The sequence below is a fragment of the Zosterops lateralis genome, assembly GCF_965231275.1.
Source record: "Zosterops lateralis genome assembly, chromosome: 34".
Taxonomy (NCBI): Eukaryota; Metazoa; Chordata; class Aves; order Passeriformes; family Zosteropidae; genus Zosterops; species Zosterops lateralis.
The window spans coordinates 69367-86381 of NC_139794.1; the positions used below are offsets into that span (position 1 = coordinate 69367).

General features: G+C 56.0%; 2 protein-coding genes and 1 long non-coding RNA gene across 3 annotated transcripts; 2 read left to right on the plus strand and 1 right to left on the minus strand.

Moving 5' to 3' along the window:
- Nucleotides 1-411: 411 nt before the first annotated feature.
- Nucleotides 412-2668, plus strand: LOC310921395. The gene is made up of 3 exons (XR_014592132.1): nucleotides 412-450; nucleotides 1716-1798; nucleotides 1890-2668. It is a non-coding gene; the product is annotated as an uncharacterized lncRNA (long non-coding RNA).
- Nucleotides 2669-9399: 6731 nt separating this feature from the next.
- Nucleotides 9400-12441, plus strand: PSMB6 (proteasome 20S subunit beta 6). Its single transcript, XM_083881522.1, has 6 exons — nucleotides 9400-9510; nucleotides 9972-10039; nucleotides 10960-11091; nucleotides 11171-11300; nucleotides 11694-11838; nucleotides 12152-12441. The coding sequence occupies exons 1-6, from the start codon at nucleotides 9421-9423 to the stop codon at nucleotides 12286-12288; spliced, it is 702 nt and encodes a 233-aa protein (XP_083737648.1). The 5' UTR covers nucleotides 9400-9420; the 3' UTR covers nucleotides 12289-12441.
- A 263-nt stretch (nucleotides 12442-12704) lies between these two features.
- Nucleotides 12705-15612, minus strand: SLC25A11 (solute carrier family 25 member 11). The gene is made up of 8 exons (XM_083881521.1): nucleotides 15469-15612; nucleotides 14845-14997; nucleotides 14395-14601; nucleotides 14208-14298; nucleotides 13881-13971; nucleotides 13690-13789; nucleotides 13530-13581; nucleotides 12705-13158 (listed from the first exon to the last, which is right to left on the minus strand). The coding sequence occupies exons 1-8, from the start codon at nucleotides 15543-15545 to the stop codon at nucleotides 13003-13005; spliced, it is 927 nt and encodes a 308-aa protein (XP_083737647.1). The 5' UTR covers nucleotides 15546-15612; the 3' UTR covers nucleotides 12705-13002.
- Nucleotides 15613-17015: the final 1403 nt, after the last annotated feature.

The following is a 17015-nucleotide window of genomic DNA, read 5'->3' on the forward strand; positions in this document are numbered from 1 at the left end:
CCGGGGAACCGGGGCCGAGGGATCGGAACCAGTGCCAGGGCCAGGGGGACCGGGGCCGGGGGGGAACCGGGGCCGGGGCATCGGGGCCGGGGGGAACCGGAGCCAGGGAACCGGGGCCGGGGGGATCGAGGCCAGTGCCAGGGCCGGGGAACCGGGGCCGGCGCTGAGGGAGGGGCGGAGCTCCCGGGCCCTCAGGGCGGGCCGGGGCGGGGCCGGGGCGGTCCCGGGGCCCGCTGTCCAATCAGCGCTGCCCATGCCTGAGCGAGCCCGCCAATCGCGGGCCGGGCGGGGGTTCAAAAGGGTCCCGGAATAGGCTGCCGGGTGTGTGGCTCGGTGTGGAGCTCTCTGGGCGGTCTGTGTGGTGCCCCTGGGCTGTTTTAGTGCGGTGAGAACGTCTTCATTTATTTCCCTGTAGGGTATTGAGGACTGTATTGAGGTATACGTTATATGGTGGGTAGTAACAGGTGCAGCTGGGGTTGGGTTGAGAGCCCGTTGTTCCGTGCCGTGGTTGGAATTTGCCTTAGAATTGCACGACCTTTTCCTCTGGGGGGCTGGGAATATGCTGGGAGCGTGAATATGCTGAGCCTTGGTGTTTTTGCAAGTGAGAGGGAGACACGTACTTTTGGGGTATGTTGTTTGGGGAAGGTACAGAAGTTTGCCTATCTCGGTTTTTTCCCTTTAATCTCTTGCAGTGTATGGGTCTCGCTGGGGTCTGATACTGAATGTATTAATTAGCCTTTAACTTGGAAAGAATATGGCAGGAAGAAACAGTCTTTTGAGGTTGATTTATGAAGTGACTTAAGTAATAAAATTTCTGTGGAATTTGCTATACAGTTTGTAAGAGCTGCTTACTGGAAGAGGAGGCAGCTTTTGAGTAATGTCAGTTGTTTCTGCTGGTTCAAGTTTACTTTTTCAAGGCATTGATTGCCTGAGCCCTGGGTAGGGCAATAGTGTTTGAGGGTGAGGGAGGCAAGGACAGAGGGGCTGGAGGTGTGTGAGACCTCCCTTAGGTGTCCCCACTCTGGGAAGGGGCTGCATGTCAGATGGAACTCAGGACAGCCTGGGGTTTGTTTGCTTTTGGGCTGGTGGTGTGTTTTGGGGGGTTTTGTCCTAAGGGCACAGAGTATTTAACTCTTCTTGCCTAGAGGAGCTTTTTTTTTGTCTTAGCTTTGCCATGAAGTGTGAAGGTTTTATACCCTAAACTTTATGTTCTGGGTCTAGTGTTTGGGGCTTTTGTCTTGCTCCAGAGTATTTCCTGTTGTAAATGTCTTTTTGAGTTCTCAGGAGATATGTTTGAAGATATGGAAGAATTTCTAAGTCTGTGGATATTTTTTAATGGTTTTTCTTATTGTTTGGTTTTATTTATGGAGCAAGATTGGGTTTGTTTATGCTCTGTAGCTCAGTATATACAGAGGGTGTATTGACCCCCACATTAAGCAGTGTAAGTGCACAGAGGTTTAGTGGATTTATTATCTGAGGAATAATGGATTGAGTCTGTTCCACTTTCTTTTTCCACCCTGTGGGATCGTGGTGTTCTTGTGCACGTGGAGCTTTGGCCACACTTGGGGAGATGTAAAATAAGCACTTGGGTTCCTCTGGTTATTTGATGGGAAATGTGTTTGGGGAAGACCCCTGTGGATCAACTGCTCTGGTTACCTGATGGGAAGTGGGTGTTTGGAGCAGCCCCCTGTGGATAAACTGCTGTTGTGTTTCAGAACAGCACCAGTGCTGGGTTTGGCAGCGTGGCTGAAGGGTTTGTGAGAGCAGAGCAGGGAATGGACCCATCAGCTCCAGCAGGGTGAGGAGTGTCTGCTTCTATTTCCAGGAGGCTGAACCCAAAGCCTGTTACCTTAATGGACAGTACTAATTGCACCTTTTCTTCTCTCAAGGTCCCTGGCAAGTGTTGGACAAGAACTGAAACGAGACTTGTTGCTCCCTGGCAGGGAGAGAAGCAGCAGATGGAGTCGGGGGAGTTTCTGCGAGTCCCAGCTTGATGAGTCCCTGTTTGTGAGGCTTGACAGTCTCAGTAGCTTTTCATGGTTTCCAGGCTCTTTCACCCTGTTCCATCCAGGCCATTTCAAAGTGTGGTGCAGAGCAGGATTGTAAATACAGTTCAGCCAGAACGGGTCCAGAGCTGCAGCATCAGAGGTGTAAATGCTTGGGAATCTGCAAGTTTGCTGTGACTTGTTAAGTGCCAAGGTCTGAACAACAGGCCCTGAGCTCAAGTTGACCTGGATATGAAGGTTTAAACCAGGTGTTGTGTTTGTAGCCCCTGAGTAGTGAAATAACCAGGATCATTAGTGTTCTGGACTAGGTCAGTGCTCATTAGTGTAACGTGGCTTGACCTGTCCATGTTTAGAGGCCAGACAGGGCCCTGAGATCAGTCCTGTGGCCCTGTTGGGAGATGTGGGGCCAAAGGCAGCTCCTGCATTGCTCCTGAAGCCCTGGCCAGGCTTTGGGCACAATCCAGGAGGAGGCTGAGCCCAGCTGTGCCCGCAGTGGGAGTTGTGTGAGCCTGTTTATTGCACACAATTGTCCGACCTGGGCCCTGTCCCAGCCCAGCCCAAGCCTCTTTGCCTGCCGGTGGACGCACCCGCAGGAATTCCCAGTTCTGGGGGGGGCTCTCCAGGCTGGACTGGGACAGGGGATTCCCAGCTGCTGTGCGGCTCTGGAGGGTGGGGAAGCCTCAGGGTCCCTGGTGATCTCAGTCCCTGTAGGTGATCTTGGGCAGCAGTGCTGAGGGGCATTGCTGAGCTTCTCCTTGGGGGTTCTTTGCTGCTTTGAGTAGGGACATGCACATTTCCATCTAGCTCAGGATTGCTTGGGCAAATGAACAGAGCTCTGGAAGGGCATTGAATGTGTGGGGTTTCTGTTCTAGTCCTGGCGTAGAATCACCTTCTGTCCTAAAGGAAACAAAGAGCACTTGCTGCCGCTGGGAGACTTTGGTTCCTTTCCCTCCAAATGTTTGGAGTGCCCTGTAGCTGATGTGCTGCTATCAACATGTGCCAGGTTCCTGTCTTTGCTGTGTATTTCATTGTATTCCAGGTGGGATCGAATGTTCCTGCAGTGATTTGGGACCTGCTGAAGTGTTTTTGGAGCCAGTACTCTCACTTGGGACTCAAGGTTTCCACCCGGAATGATGCTGGAGGCTCCGGGGGACTTGGAGCCTGGTGGTTGTTGTGCCCTTCTGCCTGTGGAGCCCCTTGGGTGAGTCAGAGACTGGGAGATTTCTGTGGCCTTTGCTCGTGCCAGGTAACAGCCACTAATGCATTCACTGACAGCTTCAGCTGTGCTATTGCTTATCCTGAGCAATGAAGTCTTTTGTGATCCAATAAGTCTCTCCTCTTTGTCTGAGTTTCTTACAGTTTCCATCAGAAATGTTGAAATTGGAATTTCTTTGGAGTCCATAGGGAAGAACAGGGAGTCATGGTCAGAACACTGAAGCACTTGGGAGAGGCAAAGCAGAGCTTTTATTTGTAAAGCTCTCGGAAGGAAACCATCAACTGAATTAGATACCAGCCTCAAAATACTTCAAGTTTTTCTTCTAATAATGACCTAATGGAAATAAAGGTAAGGATTTGGTGTGACTCGGAGATTAGGTTAGGAACTACAAACTGCTCTCAGCCAGGTGGAAGAAATGACTGCTTTTTCTTCCATTCTCTCTTTTGGGTCAGGTGAGTTTTTTGGGCAGTTTTTCAGCTTGAGTGGGAAGGTGAGTTTCCCAGATGTGCTGAGATCTGCTGTGAGTGTTGGTAGCTCATGCTGCCTCCAAAATGACAAGCTGTTTAACTCTTTCATTTCTGTGTTCTTAGAGAAGAAATGCCCTGAAGTTTTTCTCATCTCTGACTATTGCAAGGCGGGTTTGGATCTCTGCTCTGGCTGTTGTGGTGCGTAGGATGGTGGGTTTCCAGGGATGTAAACAGTGGTGATTCCAGCCTGGAGCACTGGTCTGGCTGTGCTGCAGGGGTATAATGGCCTGCTGGGCTCCTCCTCTGCTTCTGTCCCAGTGCAGACCTGTCCTGCCCTCGCCAGCAGCCCTTCCTTCCTTGGGAAGCTGATCCATCCTGTGCTCAGTGGGGAGATCTTGGCTGATGCTGTATTCTGCCTGCCTGGACTGGCAAAAGCTGCTGCCAAGTTGGACCATTGTCGTGGAGATCCTGCAGACAGGTAACAATCCTCCTTCCCCTTGCAGGTGGGTCTGTGCTGCCCTGGGAGGCTCTGGTTTGCCCTGGGTTCCCAGAGAGCATCTCCAGTGAGATGCTGAGGCCTGAACAGCAGCCTGAGCCTGAGGTGACTTCCCAGATGAACCTTGAGTATGATGCTGTTAATGCCATCCAGATACTTTAGTTAAACATAGGTGCTCTAAACATTAGTGTTAGTTGTTCTTAATGCCAAGCTGCCTGTTGTAGAGTTGTCTGTATCCTTTTGTGTGGGGTGTATCCAGAAATCCTCCCTACAGGTGTCCCTGGAGACTTGTCAGGAGAGTATTTTAGGCAAAACCCTCCTGGCTGTGGCCTGGGCTCTGGCCAAGCCCTGGCCCCAGCTGGCTGGGAAATGGGCCATCAGAACCAGATGTTTCCTGCACGAAAAGCTGAACAAGTTGTTTGGGCTTGTCAATTTGGGCCTCTGAAGCTGGACCCCTTTCTGGGCGCCCTGGAGATCCTAGCTACGGGTGGACGCACCGCGTAGGATTTCCCCCCTTGGCGGGAAGGGCTCTCCAGGTCCTGGCTGCAGAACGGGGCTCCCCAGCCACTGCAGGCTCTGGCTGATGGTGGGGTGTTCAGGGAACTGGTGATGGAGCTCAGTCACTGCTCTCTCTCCCCTGCTCCTGTAGTAATGGTCACATGCATTCCCATGCTTGTTTTGACTCATTGTTAAAGCCAAGTGAGTGATCAGCTCATTGTTTTACCAAATGTGTGCTTTTGCCTCCCCATTAATAGTAAAATAAGACCATTCTTCCTGTTGATGTCTGTGTCCATTCTCCTGCTGCCAAAACACCCGATCACTGCCCGGGGCATTGCAAGGAGAGATCCCAGGGCAGCCCCCGAGTCTCCACTTGCTCCTTTTCCCTGCTGAGCTCCTTGGGGTGAGTGCAGTGATCCCTGAGGACAGAGAAGGGTTTGGGATGGGGTGAAAAGACTTGGAGAAACCATTTTCCAGAAGGATATGAGCCTGAAGGTTTGTCTATCAGCTGCTTTTGTCCATCTCATATGTTTTAGACTTTTAGTTGTTTGGTGAGTTCAAGGGCACCAAGTTCAAAATGGAAGAGGCTTTTTCTCAGGTATGGCATAATTTTTAATGAGTTTTTTTCTTTTCGTTTTGTGGGAAGCATTAATTTTCTTTTTATGTGTTGTCCTTCAGGACACCCAGAAAAGCAGCTCAGTGGACCCTCCCACAACAGTGCAAGTGCCTGGCAGTGAAATGGATCAGTTGTTGTTGTCTGGATGGATTGAACCTGTGAGGATTTGTTGTTCCTGTGCACCTGGGGGGCTTTGGCCATGCTTGGGGAGATATAAAATAAGCACTGGGGCTGCTCTGGATGTGTGATGGGAAATGTGTGTCTGGAGCAGCCCCCTGTGGATAAACTGCTGTTGTGTTGCAGAACAGCACCAGTGCTGGGTTTGGCAGCGTGGCTGAAGGTTTGTGAGAGCAGAGCAGGGAATGGACCATCAGCTCCAGCAGGGTAAGGAGTGTCTGCTTTTGCCTCCAGAAGCTTTTGCCTTCTGGCAAGTTTAATGCCTGTGCCTGTGATTAGCATTTCTAATGGTGCCTTCTTTTATCTCTGAAAGTCACTGACCAGCATGGAACAAGAACTGACCCAGAACTCACTGGTGCCCTGGCAGAGAGAGAAGCAGCAAATGGTGTTGAGAGAATGTCTGTGAGTACGGGTGAGATCCTGGTGTTCTTGATGGCTTAAGAAATGATCTGAAGAGAAAAATATCTTTTTTCCAGGAGGATCTGATGTGGAACATATGACCAAGATGATGTGATGTGACTTCATGAAACCTCAAAATAAGGCAATATTAATGTTTTTGGATAGAAGCAAAGTATCTGCAAGCCCATGGCAGAAGCCTGTGAAAGGTGAGTGAGGGGCTAAGGACAGGAGCAGGAAAACATCTGGGTCTGTGATTTGATTTCACAAAGGGTTATGGATTCCTGTCTCAAATGTCCATATGTCAGTGGAGCTGGATCCTCACGCCCCAGTGGAGGGGCAGGGCTGTCCTGTGTTCCTGGCTTTTTAGTGGCTGGAGTTTTGCCCAAGGAAGAGCATCCTGATTTTGCTGCCGTGTTCAGCTGGCACGGAGCTGTCTGGTGCCTCCTTCCAGGAGCAGCAGGAGCCTGGATTTCTGTCCCTGGGGTTGCCTTGCTGTTGAGGACAACAGCTAAAGGTGAGTGGCAGCCCTGGGGGAGCTCTGGGAGTCAGAAGTGCCTTGGCCTCTTATCTCCTGGTGCTGCTCAGGTAATTGCTCAGGTATTCACTCGTTGATGGCCCCAAAAAGGGTCCTTTCCCCTCCCTGCCTTCTGTAATTCTGGGATCAGTCATTATTCTTTCCTGGCAGGCTAATTAGCCTCAGGAGTGGGTCCAGGAAGTGCTGCCTGAAGTGTGGCTCTAGAGGAGATGGGGAACAAGCTTTCTGCAGAGGTTAGAACAGCCTGGGACTTATTGAAGCCCTGAGGCCTGAACAAGCATCTTGAGCCAAAGCTGATCACTGGGTGAGCCTTCAAATCAGATGTTGTGTTTGTAGCCCCTGAGTAGTGAAATAGCCAGTATCATTAGTGTTCTGGACTAGGTCTGTGCTCATTAGTGACATGTGGCTTGACCTTTCTTTATTCAGAGGCCAGACAGGGCCCTGAGATCAGTCCTGTGGCCCTGTTGGGAGATGTGGGGCCAAAAGCAGCTCCTGCATTGCTCCTGAAGCCCTGGCCAGGCTTTGGGCACAATCCAGGAGGAGGCTGAGCCCAGCTGTGCCTGCAGTGGGAGTTGTGTGAGCCTGTTTATTGCACACAATTGTCCGACCTGGGCCCTGTCCCAGCCCAGCCCAAGCTTCTTTGCCTGCCGGTGGACGCACCCGCAGGAATTCCCAGTTCTGGGGGAGGCTCCAGGGCTGGACTTGGACAGGGGATTCCCAGCTGCTGTGTGGCTCTGGAGGGTGGGGAAGCCTCAGGGTCCCTGGGGATCTCAGTCCCTGTAGGTGATCTTGGGCAGCAGTGCTGAGGGGCATTGCTGGTCTGAGCTGTAGGCAATGACACTGAGTTCCTGAGGTTGGTGTCTGTGTTGTTGGTGCTGCCCCTGCCTGCTGGCAAATCTACTAAGAGGGCTTGAAGGGTTTAGGGCTGAGTTCCCTTTGGGCAGTTTGCTGCCAGCCTGGTGTGCTCCTGGAAGTGACACTGACCTGCCAGGACTGAGGAGCTGCTGGCTGGGTGCTGGGTCTGTTCTGCAGTGGGAACTGGTAGCCACTGGCAGGGCTTAGAGAGAAACCTGGAGATGGGCTGGGGGGGCCTGAACTGGGATCTTCCCCCTCCTTGACACCAGGGCATTAGGGAGGTGCATATTTCCATCTAGCTTGGGATTGCTTGGGCAAACAAAGCTCTGGAAGGTCCTTGAATGTGTGGGGCTTTTGGTCCTCCTACAAACTGGTTATCAGCAGCCTGGGGAGGTGAGTTTTGTTTCCCATGGAAAAGGGCCACTGCTCTTTTTAAGCCTCCCCCATCTTTGCCCCTCAGCCCGCAATGTCTGCATGTCACCCTTGAGCCCCACCCCATGTTGTCCCTTGGCCCCCTAACCTCCACTGTCCACCTGGTATGGGGTGGGTTTTAGGGTGCAGTTAGCTGTTGTGTCAGGCTGGTTTATCTGTCACTGCCAAGTGCCTCCCCCTTTGCCCCTCAAGCCCCCCTGTCTGTTCCTGCCCCTCAAGGCACTCCCTGCCCCTCAGCCTCTGTCACCCTCAGGCTCCCCCCCACTGCAGCCTCTCAGCTTCTCTGTGACACCCTGGAGCCCCTCCTTTGCTCCTCAAGCTCCCCCTCTGCCTCTCAGCTGCCTCATCCTCTGCGTTACACTCCAGCCCGTTGCCTCTTTGTGACACTCTCCAGCCCAGAAATACTGTCCCTATCATTTTGTTTGGGTGCTGTTCTTCCACAGGAAGGAAAACCTGGCAACTCAGTCCCTCAGGGGCAGTTGAGAGGGAGCTCCCAAGGGGTCAACTCCAGTCAGAGCTCTGGGTTGCCTGGAGAGAAGAACCAAAGACCTGGTGCCAAAATTTCTGTTCCACCTCGGAATTTACATATGGGCCAGGATTGCTCCCACACAAGAGACTGGCTGCCCAGGGTACCTGTAGAATCACTCTGAAATGTGTGGGAACAGCTCAATTGCAGCTCTTAAAATGCAGAAAACTGGGTGTTTCCTTCAATTTAATTCTTCAAAGTGAGGGGAAATGGGGTGATTTTCCTCAAGTTAAATTAAATAAATGGGTTCTTCCCTTTAATTTGATCCCCTAAGGTATCAAGAAAAAAAGTTTTCCTTCCTCTTTCCATCTCTCACATGATGGGAAAAGGGTAATTTCCTCTGCCATTTAAACCCTTAAAAAGGAGGCATAACAGGACTTTCCCCTCAATTTAAACCTTGATATGAAGATGACAGAGGGGTCACCCTCAATTTAAACCTATAAAACAGCATCATGGATGTTTTTTCTCTTTTTTTGTGTTGTGAAAAAAATGAAAAATGGGATTCTCTGCCAGTTGATATCCCTAACATCATGGAAGAGGCAAGTTTTCCTGCAACTGATACCCTTAAAATTGCAGGTGAAGGAGGATCCTCCCTAATTTAAACACAGACAATAACAGAAAATGAATTTTTCCTTTCATTTAAACTCCTTTTCTCCACATACCCCCCCCCCCCCATTTTTTTTTCCCCCGAAGAGACTGAGGGCACTCGGGAGGGGCTGACAAGATGAAATCTAAACGGCAAAAGAGCAAGATTTCCCCTGCGACCCCCCGCACTGCTCCACCTGCTCAGGTGCTGTTCCTTGGCACAGCCGTTTGTTCCTCGGCATTTCCTTGGATCTTTTTTCCATGCCCAGGCGCATCTGGTGCTCCCCCAGCCCCTGCGGGACGTTCCAACCCGCCTCCCTTGAGGGAAGGGAATCTTCCCCTCGGCCCCTGCTCAGGTGCGCCCCGCAACCGCGCCCCGGCAGCACCCCCTCCCTCCCCATCCGCACTGACCGGACGGGGGACCGCTGCACGCGTTGGAGGCCGCGGGAGAAACTGAAGAGTTTTTATTTCCGAGGACGAGCCCGATCACCACGGCGGGCGCCATGCTGCCGTAAAGCACAGCTGCCGCCTCTCCCCCTCTTTGCCGGGCTGCCGTAAACCGTCGGCCGAGCCTCGTCGTGCCCATCATGCTGCCGTAAAGCGCGCGGGAAGATGGCGGCGGTGACGGTGTGGGAGCCGCAGGCCGGGTCGGGCCCCGCCGGGCTGCACCGGGAATGGACGGCGGAGCCCGTCAGCACCGGCGTGAGTGGGGCGAGGGGCGGCAGGGGGACCCACCTGGGCGGGCTGCGGAGTCGCGATGGGCCTAGTGGGGCTGGGAGTGTTATGGACCAGGGGAACCCGCCGTGGGGTGGAGGGAGCGGGGGCAGAGAGTCTCCGATGAGCGGCTGAGGGGGGAGTTGGGGCTGAGTTTGGGGAAGAAGGAGCTGGGCGAGCAGAGAGTTTCCTGAAGAGTGCAGGAAGGGGAGGAATACGGGTTAGAGAGCGGTGCTATGGGGCAGGGGGGGCTTGTCTGGGGAGGGGAGGAGTTGCTGTGGGGCCGGGAGTTCTGTGGAAAAATGATTTCTGCGGGGCACGGGGTGACATCTGTGCGGCGGGGGGGGTGTGTGGGGCGAGGCCTGCTGTGGGCACGGGGTGGTTTCTCTGGAGCAAGGGCTGCTGTGGGCAGGGACTGGCAGCGCCGCCCCTCCCTTCTCTCCCCCCAGACCACCATCATGGCCGTGGAGTTCGATGGAGGCGTCGTCATTGGGGCCGACTCCCGAACCACCACCGGGTGAGCGCCGTGGGCTGTGATGTCAGCAGTGCCCTCGGGGAGGGGGGGTCCAGGACTATGTCACGGGCTTGTCACTCCTGTCTGGGTGTCACCGTGATGTCACCCATCAGAAGCCACCCCCCCCCCCCAAAGCTGTGGACACGGTCCCAGGTGTCTTCAGGTTATCAGTGTCATACCTGACGGGCATTTTCTATCACTAAAATCATCCAAGAATCCTCTATTAATGTGGGATGATTCCTGCAAGAACATTCTCAGGTTAAAGTTTGTGCTCTTGGTCCCAAGCTTTGGATTTCTCTCCACGGATCTCATTTTTCTTTTTTCCTCTTTTAGGGGGAATTTTCAAATCCCACAGAACAATTACCCAGCATAGTGATAAGAATTGGATTTAAATCCTATGTTAAAATCATCCAATCCAAAGGGCTTTTTGCGTCCTTCAAAATTATGTAATTCTTGATTCATCTGTAAAATATGGGACACTTCTCACACTATTATTATTACAATCCTGGGTCCGTTATATGGAAAGATTCTTTCCAGCGCCTCACATCTTTGAACAAAACCTGAATTATTTTTATGGATTCTATCCTGGTAATCCAGCAAAATCCATTTCCCAGAATTCCCCTGGGGTTATCCCTGGCTTTCCAGGACTTCTTCCCCTGGCTTGTTTTGTTATTACCACAGCAAATCCCGCATTTCCAAGTCCCGTGCCTGCAAAACCTGACTCTTTGTGCCCGAAGAAATTCCAGCATTTTTTTGGGACCAACACCTGCTTTCCAGGGGTTTCTCCACACCTCCAGCTTGTTGCTCCTCTCACAGCATCACCTCAGGGGGTTTAGGTTAACATGGCACTGCTGTCACCCGGTGCCTGTCACTCTGTGTCACCTGCAGCAGTGTCACAGTGCCATCCCCACGGTGTCCCGCAGGTCCTACATCGCCAACCGTGTGACAGACAAACTGACCCCCGTCCACGACCGGATCTTCTGCTGCCGCTCGGGCTCGGCGGCCGACACGCAGGCGGTGGCCGACGCCGTGGCCTATCAGCTGGCCTTCCACAGGTACCCCCCGTGGGCGTGGGGCAGGGCCAGGGGGGCTGTCGGGGCAACCCCCAGCCCCACGCCTGGCCCTGCCCCACAGCGTGGAGCTGGAGGAGCCGCCGCGGGTGCGCACGGCCGCACGCCTCTTCCAGCAGAGCTGCTACCGGTACCGTGAGGAGCTCAGCGCCGGCATCATCGTGGCTGGCTGGGACCCGCGGCGGGGGGGACAGGTGCGCTCTCTTCAGTCCCCATGTCTCCTTTTGCGCCCTACTGTGTCCCCTCTACTGCCCCCCAGCGTCCCCTCTTCTGCCCCAGTGTCCCCTTTTCCTGCCCTGGAGCACTCCCCCTTTCTGCCCTAGTGTGTCCTTTTTTCCACCCTGGAGTGTTCCCCATTCTGTCCTGGAATGTCCCTTTTGCTGCCTGAGTGTCCACTTCTCTGTCCAGGAGTGTCTCACTCTGACCCACATCTCCTTTTGCCTCCTGGTATCCTCTTCTCTGCCCCACAGCACTTACCTCTGCCCTACAGCCCTGCCTCCCCCCTTTCTGTGCCATAACCCCCTCCTTTGCCCCACAGCCCCCTCCTTTGCCCCACAGCACCCTACAGCCTCCCCTGTCCCCTCCAGGTGTACGTGGTGCCGATGGGAGGGCTCCTCCTGCGCCAGCCCTTTGCTGTGGGGGGCTCAGGCAGCTCCTACATCTATGGATACCTGGACGCCACATTCCAGCCTGGGATGAGCCGCTCCCAGTGCCAGGAATTTGTTGCCCGTGGTGGGTTTGGGGGATATTGGAGAAATTGGGGGGAGGTAGGGAGGGGGCTTGGGAACCAGGGAGAGGATTTGGGGGAATGGAGGAATTGGGCTGGTATTGAGGGGTTTGGGTCCCTCCTAGGAGGGGATTTTGCGAGCAGGGAAGGGTTTTGGGGCCTTGGGAGGGGATTTGTGGAACACAGAAGGGTTGGGGCGATCTTGTAAGAGTATTTGGGGGCACAGAGGAGTTTGGGCAGTGCTGAGGGGGTTTGGAGTGCCTCGGGGATTTGAGAACACAAATGGTTTTTGGGGGTCCCTGACGTGTGTTCCCCCAGCGCTGGCCCTGGCCATGGTGCGGGACGGCTCCAGCGGGGGCGTCATCAGGCTGGCGGCCATCACCGAGGAGGGCGTGGAACGGACAGTCCTGGCCGGCTCTGACCTGCCGTGGGGTGATGGTGGCCCCCCCGTCTGAGGGAGAGCCCCCCCCCAGGACCCCCGAATTTGGTGGGGGAGACAATAAACAGCTCCGCTGCCTCCGCTGGATGTTCTTGGGGTCTGGCTTTGGAGTCCCCTTCTGTCACCCTGTCCCTGGTGGGGGCAAGGCCACACCCACAGTGTGACAGGCACAGACCCCAGCCCTGGTGTGACACAGATAAAGCGCCCCCCAGTGTCTGTAAGTCTTGCTTTAATTACATGACCAGGATCCGTAATTCATTGACAAAGCAGAGGGTGGAGGGTGCTGGGGGAAGGGGGCGGGGGGCTCCTGCCCCACCCTGTGACCTTGGTATTGGCTGGTAACAAAACCCACAGAGGGGTGGGAAGGGGGCACAGGGGCAGGGCACCCTACAGTCTCTATAGGGCTGCCCAACAGGAACAAGACAACACCTGTCATCCCCATAGGAGGGATCCAGCACCCCTGTATTAGGCCCAGGCCCCCAAGAGTGGGTAATGTACCCCTATAGGACCCAAGACCCCTCCCCAGGGCCGCATTATAGCCTTGAGGGGGGTGGTCAGGCACTCCTATAGAGCCACTTCCTCCCAGCCCCTGGTGGGGTTGGGAGGGTCAGGCACCCCCACAGCACCTGAGGGAGAGGTCAGACCCTTCCACAGCCCCGTAATGGAGGGTCAAGTGCCCCTACAGAGCCCACAGGCTGGGGCCAGATCCCCCCGACCCCCCTGGGGGTTGTCAGGCACTAAGGAAGAGCCGCTGGTACCACTTGTTCATCTGCTCAAGGAAGATGAAGGTGAGCACGGTGTGGGGGCCCAGGCGGGCGTAGTAGGGGGTGAAGCCCTTCCAGAGGCTGAAGAAGCCCTCGTACCGCACCACCTTCAGCAGCACGTCCTGCAGGAAGGGCAGTGTGTTGGTGGTGGGGGGACAAAAATAATGAGAAACCTAAAAAACTACATGGATGCCTTTCTAGAAGGATGGGAAACCTTGAAATAACATGGACACACTCAAAGTGATGGGGAATCTACCCAAAACTATGAGAAACTTTCCAAAAATGACAGGGATACTGCCCCCCTCATCCCCCCCAATACTGGGGAATGCTCCCAAAATGGCCTGACTTTCTCCTCACACCTCCAATGACAGGGACCATCCCCAAAATGGTGTGAAACCCCCCAGCTGAAAGGGAACTCCCAAAATGACAGAGGAGCCCCTCCTGAATTGACAGGGCCTCCAGATGGTGTTCCCTCCCAAACCCCGCCACTCACCAGCCCGTTGCGGTACTCGGGCTTCCCATCGATCGTCCGCATGTTCTGGATCCTGTGGGGGAAAATCTAGGGGTTAACCAGGAGGTTTTGGGGTGATCACGTATCCCATCTGTGGTTATGTAAGGGGGAGCAGGGGACTCCCTGCCCAAGATGAACCCACCGGGTCTTGACGATGTCGACGGGCATGGAGGCGGCCGTGGTCACCAGCCCGCTGATCATGCTGGCGCAGAAGTGGCACAGGATGTCGTCACGGAAATGCCCTGGGGGCACCCCAAAACATCAGATGGGAATGGGAGGAGAGTGCACTAGGATTTAGGGTTTCCTTGTGGCAGACCCACCCCCTGAACTCACCAGAGTCGAGCAAGAATTGTTTGGACTGGGAGTAGGAGGCGAGCTGGGCAGCGTTGACCACCACAGCACGGGCCATGGTGGGGATACAGCCCTAGGGGGAAACGGCATGTTTGGGTGAGTCCTATGCACCCCCAGACCCCACCACATCACCCCCTGCATTCCCACTTTCACCCCACAGACCTCACCACACTGGGGACCTGGCACTGAGGTGAGAGATGGGAGTTTGGGGGACACCCAGCTTCCTCCCCCCCAGAGGATGAAGACACCTCTTGCATCCCTGGGGAGGCAGCAGGGGAGTCATGGGAGGGTCCCGCAGCCCCCACCTACCCTCCACAGCGTGAGCACGCCCTCCTCCCTTGCCATCCTCACGAGAGCGTCGAACACATTGCGATATCCGCGCCGCTCACCGGGGGGCAGCCTGGGATTTGGGGCAAAAAAAGGGGATTTTGGTAAAAAAAGCAGACTTGGGGGGCACACGGGGGCAGAGATATTGTTTGGAGGGCCAGGGGCTCACCTGCCATCAGCTGTCATGCGGATGAGGGCCACCTCAGCCGGGGTCCCCACGAAGGCCCCGGCAGCCCCTGCTGTCATGCCCATGGCTGCCTTGGCCAGGAACGGAGGGGGGGTTCCATCAGCCCCCCCAAAACGCTCCAGGAGGACGCTGTAGATGCCCAGGCGGGTGGTGGTGTAGGTGGCCTGGCGCAGAAGCCCAGCTGATAGCCTGGGGGGACACAGAGAATGGGAGCAGCCCCAAAAATGGGGAGGCAGCAAAGACTTCAAGGCTTCTGGATGCTTGGGGTTCTATGGTTTTGGGGGGTCTGTATCTCATGTAGATGACCAGCAACCTCTTGCAGCATGGGCCTGACCCCAGGGCGTGCAGGGACGTGAGGTTTGGGGGGTTCAAGAGATGTCCCAGAGATTTGGAGGCTCAGGGAGGTTGAGGGGGGTTCCGGGGGGGCCATACCCCGTATAGATGCCCTTCAGTCCCTCCTGGCGCAGGATTGACCCCAGGGCGTGCAGGGATGTCCGGTACTCGCGGCCCTTGGCCCCGGCCCCGCTCAGCTGCATCCGGTTCTTCACCAGGTCCAGGGGCTGCACGAAGACTGTAGCCCCCATCCTGAAGGAAGAGGGTCAGGTAAGGTCAGGGAGACCCCAAAAATACTCACACCCCTCTCCACAGATCCCTAAATCCACACACAGCCCTCTCGGAGGAAACCTGGGGTGAAAAGGAACTCTGAAGGAGCTTTGGGGATCTATGGGGGAGGCACAGGGCAGGTTTGAGGGGAGCTGGATGGGATTTCGGGAGGTTGGAAAGGGTTCCGTGGATTTGAATTGATTTTGAAGGGTGCTGGAGGGGTTGGGGGCTTGGGGAGCATTTGAGGGACTCAGAAGGGATTTGGAGGAGGTTGTGAGGGATAGTGATGGCGATTGGGGGGAGTGAAAGGGTTTGGAGGGGCTGAGGAGTTAGGAGGGGCATCGAGGGTGGTTTAGGGGCGACCTGAAAGGTTTGGGGGGGCGAAATGTCGGTTTGGGAGTGCGGGATCCCGGTTTTGTCGTGGGGGGGGCGGGAAGGGAGGGGGGCTCTCACCCGGCCAGGCCGCCGAAGAGAAACTTGACGGATTTCGGGGAGGTCTTTGGCCTGTCGGCCGCCGGCGCCGCCGCCATCGCGGCCGGGCCCAGGTACCGGGGGGGGCGCGGGGTCCGGCACCGGCGGCGCCCCAAGGTGACTCGGGGGGGGCGCGGCGCCAGTGCGCCTGCGCGGGGCGCCTGCGCGGTGCCGGGGCGGGGGGCCCCGCGCGGGGAGCGGAGCTTTGAGGGGAAGCACCGCCCCCAAGGAAAGGGGGCGTGGCCGTGCGCTCCGCCCTCGCGCCTCTCATTAGTGGAGAACGTTTAGGCGGGAAGGGAAATCGCTCGGTAACCGGGGGGATTGGTTGGGGCGGAGGTGGGTGCCGAGTAGCCCCGCCCCCCTCCCCTCTCGCGATATTCTGCCATCTTGGGGGGCCTGAGAGGAGCCGGCGGCGGCGCCGGGAGGGGTCGGCGAACGGGACCTCAGGCGCTTGGTGCCGCCGCTGCTCAGCGCCCTGGGGTGATGCCTGTCCCGTCCTGTTCAGGCGGTGAGTGCCGGAGGGTGCTGGGGCGCACCGGGAGATATTTGGAATTATTTGGGACACTGGGGGGCGCTGTCAGGCACTGGAAGGCTCTGTGGGTATGCGGGGAGGCACTTGGTGCACTTGGGGTCACAGGGGAGGCACTTTGAGCGCACTGGGATCACTGGGAGGCACTTTGAGCGCACTAGGGGTCACTAGGAGGCGCTTTGGGGTCACTCAGGGGCATTTTGGGTGCACTGGGGGGAATCTTGGGTGCATCAGTCAGCACCGGGGTCATCATTCGGAGTCTCTCTACTCATACTGACACCTCCCCCTGACCCTTACTACTCATTCTAACTGGGAGTCACTGGTGAGGTACTGCATCCCACCCCCTCCCCAGCACTTCTATTCCCCTCCAACCCCTGACCCTCCCCTCCAGCCCCCCTGCCAGCTTTGGGGTACCCCTGAGGAGTTGAGGGTTGCTGGGGACAGCGGAGGGCACACAGTGCCAGGGATGACACAGGTGACTGTGTCCCACAGGTGTCAGGGTGCTACAGGTGACAGGATCACCTGGAGATGGAGTGGGAGGGGGGCAGTGACCCTGTCCTACAGGATCTAGGGCTGCCGTGGCTCCACAGGTGACAGTGATGGGGTGCCCCAACCTCACAGCCATGGGGTCACCTCGTGGCAGGGGCAAAGGTATACACAGGGGGTCCCAACAACTGTGTCCCTTCATGCTGGGCAAGGGGGACGGGGGAGCGACACTCCATCTGCCCCCTGGCCCAACCTTTGATACCCCAATTCCCGCCGTGGGGCAACTGCGGGCCCTTCCCTCCATCCGTGAGTCAGCCGGGGGGGTGAGGGGGGAACAGGAAGCGCCAGAGCCACCACATTGCCCTTATAAGGACTCGACAGCACCGGAGCTGCTTCCGCCTGCCCGGACGTCTGGTGCTGCCCCACATCTCCTCCTCTACCCCACATCACCTTCCCACATCCCCATCTCGGCCCTTCTTCACCCCACATCAGCTCCCCCATCTCCCTCTGCCCC